The sequence below is a fragment of the Pongo pygmaeus genome, chromosome 2 (assembly GCF_028885625.2).
Source record: "Pongo pygmaeus isolate AG05252 chromosome 2, NHGRI_mPonPyg2-v2.0_pri, whole genome shotgun sequence".
Taxonomy (NCBI): Eukaryota; Metazoa; Chordata; class Mammalia; order Primates; family Hominidae; genus Pongo; species Pongo pygmaeus.
In genome coordinates, this window is record NC_085930.1 from 199,814,249 (window position 1) to 199,831,145 (window position 16,897).

At 35.0% G+C, this 16,897-nt stretch overlaps 1 protein-coding gene across 8 annotated transcripts in view; it reads left to right on the plus strand.

The window, feature by feature from the left end:
• The window catches only part of IL1RAP (interleukin 1 receptor accessory protein), a 144,609-nt gene that overhangs the window by 90,527 nt on the left and 37,185 nt on the right, over positions 1-16,897 (plus strand). For all 8 annotated transcript variants that reach the window (XM_054482605.2, XM_063662561.1, XM_054482609.2 and 5 more), the window contains 2 exons: positions 3,529-3,715; positions 14,777-14,942. In XM_054482605.2, coding sequence (XP_054338580.1) covers positions 3,529-3,715; positions 14,777-14,942 — 353 coding nt within the window. The remainder of the gene's footprint in view (positions 1-3,528; positions 3,716-14,776; positions 14,943-16,897) is intronic.

The window sequence follows — 16,897 nt, forward strand, 5'->3', positions numbered from 1 at the left end:
TTGTTTTCTAAACTCCCATCTGGGTTATTATTTTTTCTTTTAACGACTTCCTGCTATTTAACAGGTGTATTGCTTTGCTAGGACTGCAATGACAAAATACCACAGAGTGGGTGACTTTAACAAACAAAATTACCTTCTCACAGTTCTGGAGGCTAGAAGTCCAACATCAAGGTGTTGGCAGGATTGATTTCATTCTTGATGCCTCTCTCCTTGGCTTGTATATGGCCATCTTCTCTCCTTGTCTTTACATGGTCTTTCCTCTGTGTGTTTGTGTCTTAATCTCTTCTTCTGATAAGGATGCTAGTCATATGGGATTAGAGACCCCCCTTATGACCTCATTTGAGCTCAGTTATGTCTTTAAATGTTCTGTTTTCAAATAAAGTCACATTCTAATGTACTGTGAATTAGGACCTTAGCAAATAAATAGGGGTGGGGTGACACAATTCAGTCCATAACAATAAATAATCACAAATGTTTTTTCTCTCATGGAGAGTAACTACTCCCTGATGGAAAACTATGACTGTGCTTTGGTAAATGTAAGCTATGTTATGATTATGTGAAAAAAGATCTCTTTTCTATCACAGAAAAGCCTTTGGATCACTGTGTTCTTGGGGGTTGCAGGTAAGAGGGATCCCTGTAGCCTCTGAAGGTCCTTCTGAAGCTTTCATCGGACACTTGAATTTTATTGGAGTGGACTTTAGACTGGTATATGGGTTTCTGAGGATCCTGAACTACTCACGTTCTCATTATTTATGTTCTAATACAACTTGGTAGAAGTTAAAGCAGATTATAGTGGAAAGAGCATTAGGAGAAGACAGAGAAACCCGGCCATCACTTCCACTCTGCCATTACTTAGCTGGTGACCTTAGGCAAGTCCTGTCCATGTCTGAGAGCTGTGGTACCTACGTCCACATAGGAAGAGAGATGGCGTACATGCTTGTTGAGCTCCTTTTTTTCTTTGATAACTGTTCATCTGTTAACATTTCCCAACGGGAAGAAGTCATCAGGAGCTTTGTGTTTAACTGTGGTCTCCACCGTGTATCTTAGTGCTTCAGTATTAGTTTTACTTTTTCCTTAATTACTTACTACTTGCCTGTAGATCTTCCACAAACTTTTCTAATCTTCTTTTATATTATAGGAGTAGGGCTGCATGACTATTAAGATCTGCATGTACCTTTAATGTTATTTATCAACTTCCAGATTGTCACCTCTTCAGTTTACTTCTCTATCTTCCATGTTCCTAAAGCAAATCTAGAATTGAAATTGTCTGGTAGGAGCACTACTAGGTTTCCTGTTTTACTGAGGAAATGTCTAATCTGAGAATGACCTTAAACTGAAACATGTAGAACCATAGATCTGAATGTCTTTAAGGCCATAAAGTTAGTTTCATCTTTCAGTATTTTATTTATATTCTTACCCCAATACTGTTCAACTTTAGGAGCTAAAAAAGTCGGTCGAACCACCGTCCTTCATATTTTTTAAAATCAGAAAATATATCCTTAAACTTAAATTTACCTCCTATAACTTCCACCTATAGAATCTGTCTTCGACATGGCAGATGTTTTGTTATTTGCAGGTAGGGGTCACGCCTACCACTCCCCCTTGCCACCTTCTGAGTATTGTCATAAGTCATCTTTAACACCCCTCCCTCCTCTTTGAGAATGCGTACCCCACCCCTTCCACTATATTTAGTCTTTATTCATAAGTCATTTTGGTACCAAATAAGCCAAATATGTGTGATGTGATGTCTCCCAAATGTTATTTGGACAAAAGTCACAAAAATGGCTAGACATAGACTCATTATCCCATCACCCTAAAAAATTAGTTGTTTTTATTATTGTATGTTCTTTTTCATGTTTTTCTACATTTAGACACAAGTTTTACATCCATTCCATTTATTTAATAACAAATATTTATTTAGCAGTAACTGAAAGTCAAGACACTGTACTAGACGCAATTTATGTAATAAAAAACATAAATAGTGTTGTGGGACTTATATTTTACAGAGGATAAGCGTACATATCTATAACATAACCATCTAATTTTGAACTATAACAAATTTCATCAAGGAAGTGTCCAAGGTGCTCAATAAATGACAGATCAAATTTAGATATGAGGTGGGAAAAGATAACAGAGAAGGCCTGCATGTGAAATGGAGGGGTGGGGGAAGTAAGCCCTCCAGGCAGACAGAACAACGTGTGTGAACATTATAGCACCAATGCAATTCCCCAGTCATCCTAAGGAATTGTTATGTGTTTGTTTTTTTCCTTCATGCCTGATTGTTTGTATACGTTCTCACAACAATTTGGAATGGTTGTACCACAGGTTTCTTTATAATATTCCATTTGTCACATTTTCTTCTATTGATTTTAATGTTTTCCTTGCTGATACGGCTCTGGATGGGCATTTTAGACTATTTGCTGTCTCTATTCCTCCTTTTCTATCATTCTATCATGTGACAAATATCCGGACATAGGATTGCTAGGGCAAAAACAAAGGCGTTTTATGATCCTGAAAACATAGTTTTTCCCAAAGGTTGCTTATACCATTATTTGACCCTGCATAAATATGCCATTCATGCCTCTGCCTTACCAGCACTGAGTATTATTGAGAATGTTTTAAGTGTTACATATATACACAGTTATATTTTGCTATGTTGAACAACAGAACAGGGGATATGTTCTGAGAAATATTTGTTAGCCAATTTTTGTCATTGTATGACCATCATAGAGTGTAGTTACATGAACTTGGATGGTAGAGCCTACTATACACCTAGGCTGTATGGTATAGTCTGTTACTCCTAGGCTACCAACCTGTATAGCAGGTTGTGGTACTGAATGCTATAGGCAATTATAACACAGTGGTAAGGATTTGTGTACCTAATCTATCTAAATATAGAAAAGACACAGTTAACATACAATATAAAAGATGATAAAAATGGTACACCTATGTAGGGCACTTATCATGAATAGAGCTTGTAGGACTGGAAGTTGTTCTGGGAGAGTAGGTGAGTGAGCAGTGAATGAATGTGAAAGCCTGGGACATTACTATACACTTTTATTTGTCTAATGATGCATAGGTTTGTTTATACCAGCATCACCAAAAACGTGAATAATATGTCGCCCTATGACATTACAATGATGATTACATCAATAAACAATAGAAATTCTTGAGCTCTATTATAATTTTATGAAACCACCGTCACATAGGTAATCCATCATTAACTGAAATGTCATCGTGTGACACATGACTATTTACATACACTGACAAACACACATTTAGGATAACATCGGAAAGTATAAATACTTTAGTATATTAATAGTAGTTAATTAATTGTGCCTGTTTTTTTATTCTATGATGTCAATCCATGTAGGAAATGCCTCCACTACCATTTTATCTCTTACATGAACTCACATGTATAAATGATGTCTCAGTGTGTAGCATGGCTTCACTTAGTTCATTTGAATGTGGTTGCTATATGAAATCAAATGCAAATACTACCCATTCATTGTATATTTCTTTTTTCAGGAACACTACATATTGCAGCAAAGTTGCATTTCCCTTGGAAGTTGTTCAGAAAGACAGCTGTTTCAATTCCCCCATGAAACTCCCAGTGCATAAACTGTATATAGAATATGGCATTCAGAGGATCACTTGTCCAAATGTAGATGGGTATTTTCCTTCCAGTGTCAAACCGACCATCACTTGGTATATGGTAAGGAAAATTAGACTACATTTTATTCTCTTTAATGGCTTATAAAATGATAATGCTTATTTGCTGAGTTATATTTATAAGCAAAGGTGTTTCTCTTCAGATTATCTGATTTCTTCCATAATAGCTTTATGGAAGTATTTCAGCACATCTTCGTTTTGTACCATTTTAAAGGAAGTGGTGCACAGTACTTTGTCTCAGGCCACTATTTCTGAAATTATTCTAACTAGAACACCAAAACTACCTTATTTCTGTTAACTTCATGTGAAATACATTTTAAGAAATGCTGCCCACTTCTAGTTCCTGCTTAGAGAAGTCATAAGCTGTTAATTCTTGTGGTGAATTTCAATTAAAATCAGTACTGCATTTTATTATTTACGTGTGTTTTTTTCTGTGCCCTCATTTGTGAGCACTGTCCGTCTATGGTCTTTTCCACATCCGAGGGATTTGGAAAATGTTTCGTCAAAATATAAAAGTGTTGGAAGGTAGCGCTTGTAGCAGCAACATAGCTTTTGTATCGCTTCAAGTCTCCACATACACCAAAGCCAAAACCCCACGGACAGAATTTATAACATAACTCAGTGACAAGTTATCCATAAGAACCACTTTTGATAAAGTTAACTGAGATAAGCCACCAACAGCCTAAGCCCATATGGGATCAGTGTTTGTGGGGAAGGAAGCAGATGGAAGTAATGTGGTGTCTGTCAGACTTGACAACAGGAGAACACCAAAAGAGCCAACAGGTACTCACTGGAAAGTGTGATGAGCCAATGCAAGAACAGGAGCTGAAATTGGGAGAGGTTTTGCTCTCTAATAAGGGGTGGTACAAGAGATCTATAATAAGAAGCTCTGAAGGGGTGGGAAAAGTTGCAGTTCCTCACAACTCTGAAATATGACCAGCCACGTTGAGGAGAAGCTACTGTGAGTAGAATCAAAAGTAAGCTGAATGAGGACAATATATAGGAAGGAAAGAGAAGGACTGGTTAAAAATGGATCAGGAGAACAAAACCAGGACATCTTAAGACCAAGACACCATCGTTTTGAAAAGATATCTTGGTGAAGTTAGAAAATCCTTTTATATTTTAAAATTCAGAAAAAACTACTATTTCCTAAGTGAGCTAAACAACATTTTAAAATGATACAAGATGTGAAAGAATAAGAATTAGAAACATCCAAAAATTATATATAATTACGTAACTCCATACAAACTTAGAAAATAAATCATTTTAGAGATGAAGTTAATTTAAGAGAAAGGTCACAGAATAAAAAACACAATAGATAATACCTTAAGATTAATAGAAAGTGAAAGGGAGAAAAAATTAAAATTAAAAAAATGACAAATACAGTAAGAAAATCATAATGGCCGTAAGAATATCAGATAAAGTAGACAGTGAGGATTACCAGAGATAAAGATGACATTTCACAATAATAAAATGATCACTTTGTCAGGGAAACATAAAAATAACAAAAGCTTGTGTGCTTAATAACAATGCTTCAAAAATAAGCAGCAAAAGTTGGCAGAACTCCAGAGAGAAACAAAAAATTCTACAAACACAGTTTGTTGTAAATTTCAAAAGCTACAAATTTTGAATTCTGCCTCTGCTTAAGTTGTTAATGATACAGTTTGGGAGTCAACTTGAAGAGCCTTCTGTTGGCCAAAGATGAACAATTTTAACCGAAATAATTTGAACCTAATTGCAATGGTTTAAATCCTATGAAGTCTGTTTAAATTTATAAGTTTATAATGACATGTCACAAAATTTAATGAGTTACATTTGGATGATGATAGGAAATCAGTTTATTATCTTGAAAACTCGTAAAGGAGAATAATCAAGTATTCATTCTGGTTTTCCTAGAAGACATGTAACGTAGGGTAATGAAGTGTTGTAGAGAGGTGTGTTTTGTAAAGTGTTTCTAATAACAGATGAAAATTTAATGATACAATTAGAATTATCCTCACCTTGCAACTCTCAATAGATTAATAAATCTAGGCATCTAAGCATCAATGACAGCTAACATCACAAGATGAAAAACCATCAGACATGTTTCTTCTGATAAAAGAAGAAAATATTACATATTGATTCATATTACCAAATTAATTAAACCTGAGTCCGATTAAGCCTTTGGATCCCACTGTCATTTTGCAGGAGATATATAAATAACATAGAAATATATTGAACTGCAGCATGAATATATCATCAATAAAATCCAGACTATGTGAAACTCTATGGGCCAGATGTGCTGGGTTTTTCAAAAGATAAATTGTAAGAAAAGGAATGTCATGAAGAGGGACTGTATAGATTAAAAGAAACATATAAAACATTTAAAAAGTAGATAGCACTGTAGAATCTAAGCCTGCATATATAGGTGAAAAGTATATAAATAGAAACAAGGAAGTGATTTGACTACAAAAGTATAGATAGTGACTACTTTGGAGGGTAGTAAAGGAGGTGTGATTGACATGGGCTGTGAAGAAGGCCTTCAAGAGGGACTGGCAAAGTTCCTGGACCTGACTGATGGTTACAAAGGCCTTTGCTTTATAATAACTCATTAACTCTTAGATGAGTTTTGCATGTTTTTTTTGTATGTGCTTTATTTTACAATAAAATGACTAAGAGGGATGGAGGGAGGGAGAGAAGGAAGGTAGAAAAGGAGTGAGGAAGAGAAAGTGATACAGAGACTGATTTAAAAGATTTAACAACCAATTGCAATGAATCAACTTTAGTTGGATCTTTTTCATTTTAAAAAAACTATAAAGCAAATTATGAAAAGATCAGGGAATTTTGAACATGTAATACTAATGTTACTAATAAATTATTACTTTTTAAACTTGATAATGGTACTGTAGTTATGCTTGCAGAAGGAGTCTTCTTTTTTGGAGATACTCAAATATTGTTTAGAAATAAAATTACATGATATCTGTGATTTGCCTCAAAATAATCTTGGGATGCAGTGAGTAGCTGTACATGAAATCAGAAATAGTCTCAATTAATACTTGTTGAGGCTAGTAAAGATACAGGAGCTCGTTGTCCTCTCTCTGATTATAATTTTTCATAGTAAAAAACCTAAAAGATGGTTAAAAATAATATTAACAGTTTTACACCAATAAGTGTAATATGCCTTCCAGTTAAAAAAAAAAGTTTGTTTACCCTGCAATCTAGGTTTTAATCTCGAACCTTATTTGATTTTTTAGTTTGATTCCTGCCGTTTTCTCCTCTCCTTTTTCCTCATGCATTTCCTCTGCCTCGAATGTTCTCCCTTTAGAACAGACCAAATTGTACCACCTTTATTAATTGTTCCTTATTCCTTCCAGCTGGAAATCATATTTCTCTCATGCATTCCTGTTTATTTATACCCATTTCAATATTATTTTTCACTTCTTTTTTTTTTAGTCATTCACTCATGACTACAGATAGTCCTCGATTTACAGTGGGTTTGACTTAAGATTTTTCAACTTGATGATGGGTTTATTGGGATAAAACCTCATGGTATGTCAAGTAGCTTCTTATGATTTATCATAGGGCTATGGTTTCTACTGAATTTTTATCACTTTCACATTATCATAAAGTCAAAAAATCATAAATAAAACCATCATAAGTTGGGGACCGTCTACTGTGTTGTGAGCATTAAATGCATTTTTGACTTAACCATATTTTTGACTTATGATAGGTTTATTGGTATGTAACTTTCATCATAAGTTGAGGAATATCTGTATACTAGCTGAAGATTAACTGTGATCAATGCAGTATGCCGGGGGTTGAGGGAACACCATAATGAATAAAATATATGCCCAGAGCTGTGTAGTCCCAAATGACCTCATAATTTAATACAAATAAGTTTGTAAATATGAAGAATTTCTACTCTTATCAAAATGTAAACTTCTAAGTTTCATAAGAGTGACAAGGAGAAATTACTGTTGGTTTTAAGGAGAGAGAGATATGTATCCTAGAAGACAGCATATTTCTTGAGGGCAAAGCTATGTAATGTCTTACTCTGCATCTCCAATGATTTCCAGATTTCTGGTTTTCATGAAAGGATGACATGGTGCTATTAACCAAGGTATGAAGTAACAGAGGAGAAGCAGGTTCAGGGAGTAAGTAATGGGTTAGGTAATGCCATGTTAAGTTAGTTGCTGATGTCTGTGAGACATCTAGCTGGCGGGTGGCAGTGACTAGCAGGTAGTGGTTACATGATTATGAGTCTGGAGCTTAGGAGAAAAATCAGAGCTAAAGACAGAGAATTGGGTGCATTCATGTGATAGTTGAAGCACTTAAGAAGACTAAATAAAGTGAGAAGAGAACTGAGCTAATGCCATACTCTGCAGATACTATTCATGGGTAAATGGAGACATAAATTCTGAGAAGGAGACAGAAAAAGTCACAGCTGTGAAACAATTACCATGGCCAATATCCAACCATGTGCAGGTGACTGAAAAAGACAAACAACATGGCCAATATGGTGAAACCCCATCTCTACTAAAAATACAAAAACTAGCTGGGCGTGGTGGCGCACACCTGTAGTCCCAGCTACTTGGGAGGCTGAGGCAGGAGAATAGCTTGAACCTACGAGGTGGAGGTTGCAGTGAGCCGAGATCATGCCACTGCACTCCAGCCTGGGCAATGGAGGGAGACTCCATTTCAAAAAAAAAAAAAAAAAGACAACAACCAGTCATGTTTTCTCTCATTTGATTAAGAAGATTGCTAATAATTTCTGATATATTGCTTCCTGGTCCTCTACCTTTGGGTAATCAACTGACACCTTTAATCCTAAGACTTCTGCCATCTTGGAAACAAAACAAAGGTTCTTGGTCACTGCATCCTCCTGTCTCTGTACAGCAGTGCTAACTTTGCCTTCTATTTTCTGCCTTTTACAATCATCCCCAAGCATCTACCCAGATGTCTTGGCCCTTCTTCAGCAATTCTTTTTTAGTTGTTGCCAACAGAGGTTCCTACATCTGTTGGTTCCTACCTCTATGGATCTATCTTTTAATCCTCGTAGACTTATTTGCATTACTAAAAGAGACATGGTAAAGATGTTCTCTTTTAGTAATGCAAATAAGTCTATGAGGATTAAAAGATGGATCCATAATAATAAGTTTCAGGAAATTTGCTTTCCTGTTATCTGAAAGATGAAAGCTGCTAATCTTAAGAAAAAAAGAGGAAACTAATATTTCTTACATTTCAGTAATCACACGGCAGCGTACTGTGTGCTTTATGTTCATATGTAACACCAGCTCTGCAAGGGAGATACCATATTTTGACAGGTTAGGAAATGGCGATTCAGAGAGATAAACAATAACAGCTAACATTTACTGAACACACGTATTGTTCCAGATGCTTGATTTTACTTAATTCTGTCAACATCCCTATGAAATAGGCTGTCATGTTTTCCCCATGTTATAGTTGAGGAACCAAGGTATAGCGTGGTTGAGAAATATTTCCAAGGCCACAGAACTAGGAGCTAAGATTTTACCCTATGTAATGTATCAGGAAACCACACTTTTACATTTTCATATATAATTTACTCAAAACAATGCAGCTACTAATGGGAGAGTCTGGGATTTCAGGCCAGTTCTGTGTGATTACAAAAACTGTACTTTCTAGAACTGATGTAAGGAGGGTGGTCCAGCCTTTACTTTTGGAGCTTAGGACATTTTGGAAGGGCAGGGTGATTTTTGAATACATACCGGGGTGTGGACTGGACTGTGGGACATAGGTGAACCTGTGGATAGAGGGCCCTGAGAAATCAGAGGCGTCTCAGACAAACTGAGATTACAGGAAACAGAAAACCAAATGTTTACATTTCAGAATTGCTGAAGAAATGGGGTAGGATTGGGTTGTCCTCCTCCACATGCTTTCTCTTTCTCCTCTTTTTTTTTTTCTGCATGGCAGAGTTTAGTTAATTTAGGACCCATAATTCACAATTCTCTAATTCAACATTAGGTATTCTAGTTTAACTCCCGTGAGTTAAACTGATGTTCAGCAAATATTTGTTGAATAAGCCAGGTTTTGCAACTAGTCTGGAAAGCAAACTATAGTTTGTAAGTGATTTACAGAATTTCAAAGGCTGGCTTATAAAAGAAATTCTGAAATATACTATGTGTATAAATGAGAGACTGCCTGTTTATTCACATGGGAACCTCCAAACATATAGAAGTAAAGACACAGGTAATGCAATCCTTTTGTTGTTGCTTTTGTTACTAATGAGATTAATTTAGAGTCTTTGGCAAGCCATCCTAACTTTCATATTACTGTATTAATTCTCTTCCTTACAGTTTGATATTTAAAACTTTATCTTTTAGAGATGCTTATAAAAGCATAGACAATTTTCTCACCGAGGATCAAAGGAACCATTTCATTGGGTGTTTTGTAGATTACATTTATCATAGCTGCTGAAATACTCTCACCTGCTATTTATCAGAATAGATGTCATTCTGGATGTAACTTTCCACAAAGCTAGTTTTCCTTGTACCCATACTGATTATTAAAATTGATATATTACCTCCACTTTTCATTTTTATTGTGAAATTAATCAGAATCGATGAAACATTTTTTATAACTATCTCTTGGAAAATTGGAAAATATTTGCTTTTCCAGACTAAGTGCTATCAGGAAAGAACATTTCTGAAAACGTGCCAGGCTTGGCCTTCTTGTTGGCATAGGGATATTGTTGAGAAGTTAGTTCAAGGTCTGTATAGTAGGCCTTATTTTTTAAATGCCTGCTCCTATTTGATTTGACAATTTAGATTGGTTCTTTATCTCTTTTCTTTCCCTACACTTCCTATATAGTGATTGGATTTTCAACCTTTAATGTGAGAGAGTATGTATCATATTTTCTTTCAGAGCTATACACATATAATTCTGTATGTGTACATATATGCATATACAGATAACATTTGATATAAGGTTTAGGGCCTCTGAGGACTCAAGATTCGTGACTTAAAGACAAAGCCAAATTCAAATAGCTATGAACTCTTGAAGCCACTTCAGGCTATATAAATCACCTACTCTGTACTTGGATAGCACTTCATTCATATCTTGTCTTTATTATTCTAGAGATTTTATTTCTCTTTTTTCTGTACTAAGTAGTGACCACTCTTTTCCTGTCTCTTTCTCTTTCCCTTGAATACCAACCACACAGAATAAAACTGAGCCAACTATATTGTACTTAGAAATGGATTAAATAATTGAATGAATTCGCCTGCCCTGTAAAATTCCAGAGAATAAGCGCCATTTGTGTTTTTTTTTCTGGCAATTGTATACCCAGCTTCTAACCCGGTGCCTGGCCCATAGGAGGGACTTTGTAAATACTTGTTGTGTAATCATTGAATGACTTAGTTCTGTTAATTGGAAGTGACTAGTTTATCTAACTCTTCTAAGACTTCATAGCAAAGTATATGTTTTATACCAACTTTATCTTGAATGCAAAAACTTCAGTAGATACTACTAACAGTTCAAACCTTGTATCTCAATTGAACTATTTGTATCTTTACGTCTACTTTCCCTTTCCATCCTACAACCCACCATCCAATGTCTTATGTTCCAAATACTCATGAGCACTTTTACACTCGATGAGCCCTCTCATTCATACCTTTGATCAGCCAACACTAATGTGTCAAGCATTTACCAAACACCAAGTATTGAGCAAGTTTCCGACCATGCAGATATGGAACTTATTACCCCCCACTGGCCCTCATACAAGTTAATTTTCCGAAGGAGGAACTCTGCATGAAAACAGAACATTATAATAATGTAGTTTAAGTACTAACAGTGAGGGAAAAAAATTAAGACAATACGGATGTGTTCTTCACACTTTTTCCTGTGCCTGAAGTGTCTACTTCCCATGTCTACCTTCTTCCTCAACAGATGTTAATATTCTACTTATCATTTAAGAACCAGCCCAAATCTTTCTTCTTCATTAAGTTTTTCTAAGTTGTTTTGTTTTTATTTCACACTCCCGTGCCCCTAAATGCCTTTTATTGTGTTTGTTGCAATCCTCCATTAGACCATGAATAACTATAAGTTAGAATTCTATCATTTCCATTTTGGTGCCTTCACACAGTTGTTTACACATTGTTGGTTTCTTGAATGGAAACACTTGTTCTTACTTCATCATGACATTCCTCCACCGCACCCTTCCCCTCCCCACATGATTCATTTCAGTTGAAAGATCCCAAAGTCATTTCTTGTGTTGTTCTTTACCTATATGTTGTGGTCGGTTGCCACAGCAACCATAGCGTGGTTGAAAAATCGCTCTTCTATTTAACTTCTCTCTTTTGAATTCAGAATGAGGAACTAATGGGTCAACTAGGATTGTTTGTCTTCTAGTCAGACAAGTGTTTGCTTCATTGTGGAAATTCACTGACGGTTAAATCATTTCTTATATTTTAAAGCATGTTTCCTATTCTTGGAGAATCTAAATCTTTTTTTATGTTTTTTTTCTTCTGGATTCCAAATAAGTGGTTGTGAAATCATTATAACATTTTCAGGTTTTATTTTTTCAACAGTTTATTATGTTTAAAATTATCCTATGTGTCTCAGGTACATGTGTTGTGAAGGGTCTAGCGACAGAGTCACTGATAAGAAAGAGAGAGCTAACCAGACACACAGCAGATTAATGTTAATAGACATTTGTAGTGTAACAATGCCCTGAATTACCCTCACACACATATTAGAATGTAAAATATTCCCTTTATTTCTAAAATGTTTTAGGCCTAATAGCTTTGAAACAGCTATAAAAAGTTTCTTTCATCACATTCTTGAGGAAATACTGTTGACAAATTCAGTAAAAATAATTGACTTCTCATCCTCAAAAGTGTGCTTCCTCAGTTTACCACTGATTGCAGGAATTAGCCTGTTTTAAGTGATAGAGCCACATCACGCTTTTCACTCAGGCTGGCTCCAGGGATGGCACAGGTTCAGGGCTACTATATGGAATGAAGAGACAGTATCAGGTGAAATTAAAAGCAAGGACTTTGAAACAAGTAGATCTGAATTCAAATTCCAGCTTTAACATTGTCTAGTGGTATGACATTGACAGTTACTTAATGTTTCTAGGCCTTGTTTATTCATCTATAAAACGGAGGTGAAAGCATTACAAACTTTACATGTTTGGAATAAGGATCAGACGAGACAGAGTATATGTTAAGTGCATGTCTCAGTATAATTTTTTATAGCCTCAACTCACTGCTGAGGAGAGGTGTTCATTCTTAGCTAAGAAGCTAATGAAAGACCGTTATTCAGCTTTCTGGAAAAACTGAATTTCAGCTCTCTACTGTGTTATCTAGAATATCTGTCTCATTTTTTCCATCTATAAAATTACAGCGTATTTAGTCTGATCTGTCTACTTCACAGGAATTTCAGAATAGCTAAGCTAACAAACGAGGGGAAAATACCTTTGAACTGTTTAAATGAAAAGTACTACAAAAATAAAATAGTTCTATTGATACTGTAAACTCAATTCAAACCAAATCTGACATAAACTTATAAGAATACAGGCCTTTGAGACCTTATCCTTTGTGATAACCTAAGGATATTGAAATTGTTTGCTGATGTGACAAGTGTCTACAAATATTGCTTATCTTACAGGAGAAGCTGCGTTGAAAAAAATACATTACCCGAGCTTATAGTAGCTTCCTCTTGATGATCTTTTCCATGAAATGGAGGTTCAATGCTGTTCTTAAAATACACATTTCCTGTGACAAAGCATTACAAAATGTGCCTCAATGTAACTGTCATATTTCAAAATACATGCTCCAGGAATTGAAGAAAACCTTAATCATACAAACATTAAAGATGAAATATGTGAATTAAAAAAATTGAAGTTACAAGCTAGTAGTAGACTCCCATAAATTTAAAGATGTAAAAAGCCTTAGAGATAACCTAATCTTTTTGTCATAGGTGACTTATTGATATTTAAAAGAAAAACAAAAGCTTTTCTAAAAGTAAATGTTCAACATATATTTTTGTCACAGATAGTGTATTGATTTTTTTTCTCAAAAATGGCAAAAAGTAATAATTTAGCCAAATAGTGAGACTGAGAATTTGAAACAGGATTCTAGATATGTTGAATGAGATAGTTGTTGACTGAGATAGTTCAGTTTCTCAATTTTAAATGTCAACAGTTACATGCAAATGTGAATTAGGAGCAGAAATACATTCCTAGATCTTGATCAGGCCCATGAAGATATTTTATTTTTAGTTTCTGAAATCTGTGATACTCAGTTATAAAAATGAGATAAAGTTGGTGGCTCATGCCTGTAATCCTAGCACCCAGGCAGGCAGATCACGAGGTCAGGAGTTCAAGACCAGCCTGGACAGCATGACGTAACCCCATCTCTACCAAAATTACAAAAATTAGCCAGGCATGGTGGCGCGCACCTGTAGTCCCAGCTACTCAGGAGACTGAGACAGGAGAATTGCTTGAACCCAGAAGACAGAGGTTGCAGTGAGCTGAGATCACGCCACTGCACTCCAGCCTGGGTCACAGACTGACGAGACCCTATCTCAAAAAAAAAAAAAAAAAGTGATAAAATAAAAGAAAAATACAAAACAGTTTGGAAATATCTGATACAGGGAAACAACAGGGTGATTAAAAATGCCAATCAGACATCTAAATTGCGGCCTAGATCATCAGACGGAGTGACTAGATTCCCAAATTGATATAATCAGTGAAGAAATATTATAAAAAGAAAAAGAATTGCTTTCTAAATAGCAGGTCTTGCAGTTGCTCAAGTTTCCTTAGTCATTATTTCAAAACTGTAACTTTGCTTTACTATCAACATAGGATGCCCAGAATTTGATCCTGAGACAGTAAGCCTGTGTTTTTGAAGTCACAACTTAGTTTAGAATTTTAATTTCTCATGATCAGAAAAGATAATGACAGGTGTTTCATTTATTCTTTGCAGAAATCTTGTCAAATACTTGACCAAAATAGTTTTATAAAAACTGCAGCATGAATATTTCGGTGTTCTGTGCAAAATTAGATGTGAGTGTGCATGTGTTTGTATATTTTCTATGCATGTATCTAAAAAGTAAACTTTTTTTTTTTTTTTACTTTTTCTAGGGCTGTTATAAAATACAGAATTTTAATAATGTAATACCCGAAGGTATGAACTTGAGTTTCCTCATTGCCTTAATTTCAAATAATGGAAATTACACATGTGTTGTTACATATCCAGAAAATGGACGTACGTTTCATCTCACCAGGACTCTGACTGTAAAGGTAGTAGGTAAGCATGATTAGTGTCCAGTACACACAACAAGCATGTGATAATCTTGTTATGGTTCTTAATAGTTTATTACACACTAGTATGTAAATTGTATAAGAAAAGAGATTCATGTTTTTTGTTTACAGTACTGTCTCTAGAGCCTTCAACAATTCCATGCACATCGTAAGCATTCAATAACTGTTGGTCAACTGAATGAATATGTGAATAAATGAATGAAGTAAAGGTAGTTTGGGGAGGGAAAGGAGCACCAGACAGATCTGCGTTCAAATTCTGTCACTGCCACTTATTAGAAACATGACTTTGAACAAGGTCTGTGTCTTTATCTGTGCTCTGGAACTGCAATTGATTGAGAATATTAAAAAAATATTCATATTGTATTAATGCAGTTTCAGGCAAGCAGTAGAGACTCAGTGCAACACTTTTGTCAAAAGAATGTTTTACTTGGATTAAGTAAACTCTATTTTTCTATATACTGAAACTGCTGTAGCTATTGCTGAAGGTATTTGCTGGCAATAATGTTCAACCATTATTTTGCACTAAGAGAATAGGGGGTGAGAAACTAGGAAAGTGGAAAGGGCAATTCTTAGACAGTTGACAAACTCCTAGCAAACCCAGAAATAGAGAAGTAGTGTCAGGATATATGGCTTTTGGGGATGACCCCTAAATACCACTGTGTCCACTGTATTAAAAAAGATAGCATCTCTGGGTATTATTTTGTCATACCCCATCTTTTAATAGATGGAAACATTAGGCTCACTGACAGGAAGTAACCTGTTTAGAGACACTCAGTAAGTTACTTGAAGAAGTAATTCTAAATCCCAGGTCTCTGCTCAGGGCTTTTTCTACTGGTCTGACATGATTTAGTATAAGTTAGCAACAAACAGGCTTTCATATAGTGCAAATAGTATTCAAACAATGTTGTAATCACTTCTCTTCTTTTTCTGCTTACTTGCTAAATAATGCTGAGTTGGGGATTAATTCGTAAGAAAAAAACAGACTAAATTTTAGAAGTCAAATGAATAATGTAACCTTATATTCATCTTGGCAGTTTCCAATATATGTACTTAAAAGTATGCATTTTGGGGAAGTTGGGAATAAGCATACTTGGTCACTCTGATTAACAGATTTAAAAATTCACAGACGGGTTTGGGCACTGGGGGCTTCTTTCTCAACTTTCAAGCAACACAAGTTTGTTGTTTTAAAGCTGCAAAGTATTGAGTATTTATTATATGCCAGTAGCCTATCCTTAATATATATTACTTAGTTTATTTCACATAATGAAACTGTGATATGAATTTTAATTATCCTCATTTTAGAGTTATGAAAAATTCGCTTTTCAAAAATTAGGAAAACCAAGTAACTTTGCTTTTGCATATTTATATGGTTAATATATGGCCAAATCAGGATTCAAACTTGGTTATTAAATCTTTGGAGCTCATACTTTTGAAGACAACACTAAAAACTCTATTCAATATATTATTTTTTAAAAATTAGGAGTATTGAATATTATAAAGAGCAGCAATCTCATAAACAAACATTCAACTGATAACTAGTCATCAAGTAGACTAATGTACCGGCCTTAACATCATGACTGTGAATTTTCCATTTGTTTACTCATTAATGTAATACTTATTTAACCAGCTTCCATACTAGACACTTTCGGTAATGTTGTGAAAAAATACAGAGAGAAGAAACAACTGAGTAAGGCATAAAAGCAATGAGGTATTATGCAACATAAGACATCCATCTCATGTAAGCTTTGGAAAGCTTTGTTAAGCAATCCGACCTTAAGCATGGAGGGTATTTAGTATGTTTTATTTGTTTCTTTGTAAAGCGAAAACTATTTTTTTCTATGCTCAAAACACTTTTGTCACTAAATGTGTGGCTTTTCTATACAAAGTAATTCTCACCTTTTCTGAGGACATTAACTGCATGTCCTACAGTTTAATTCAATT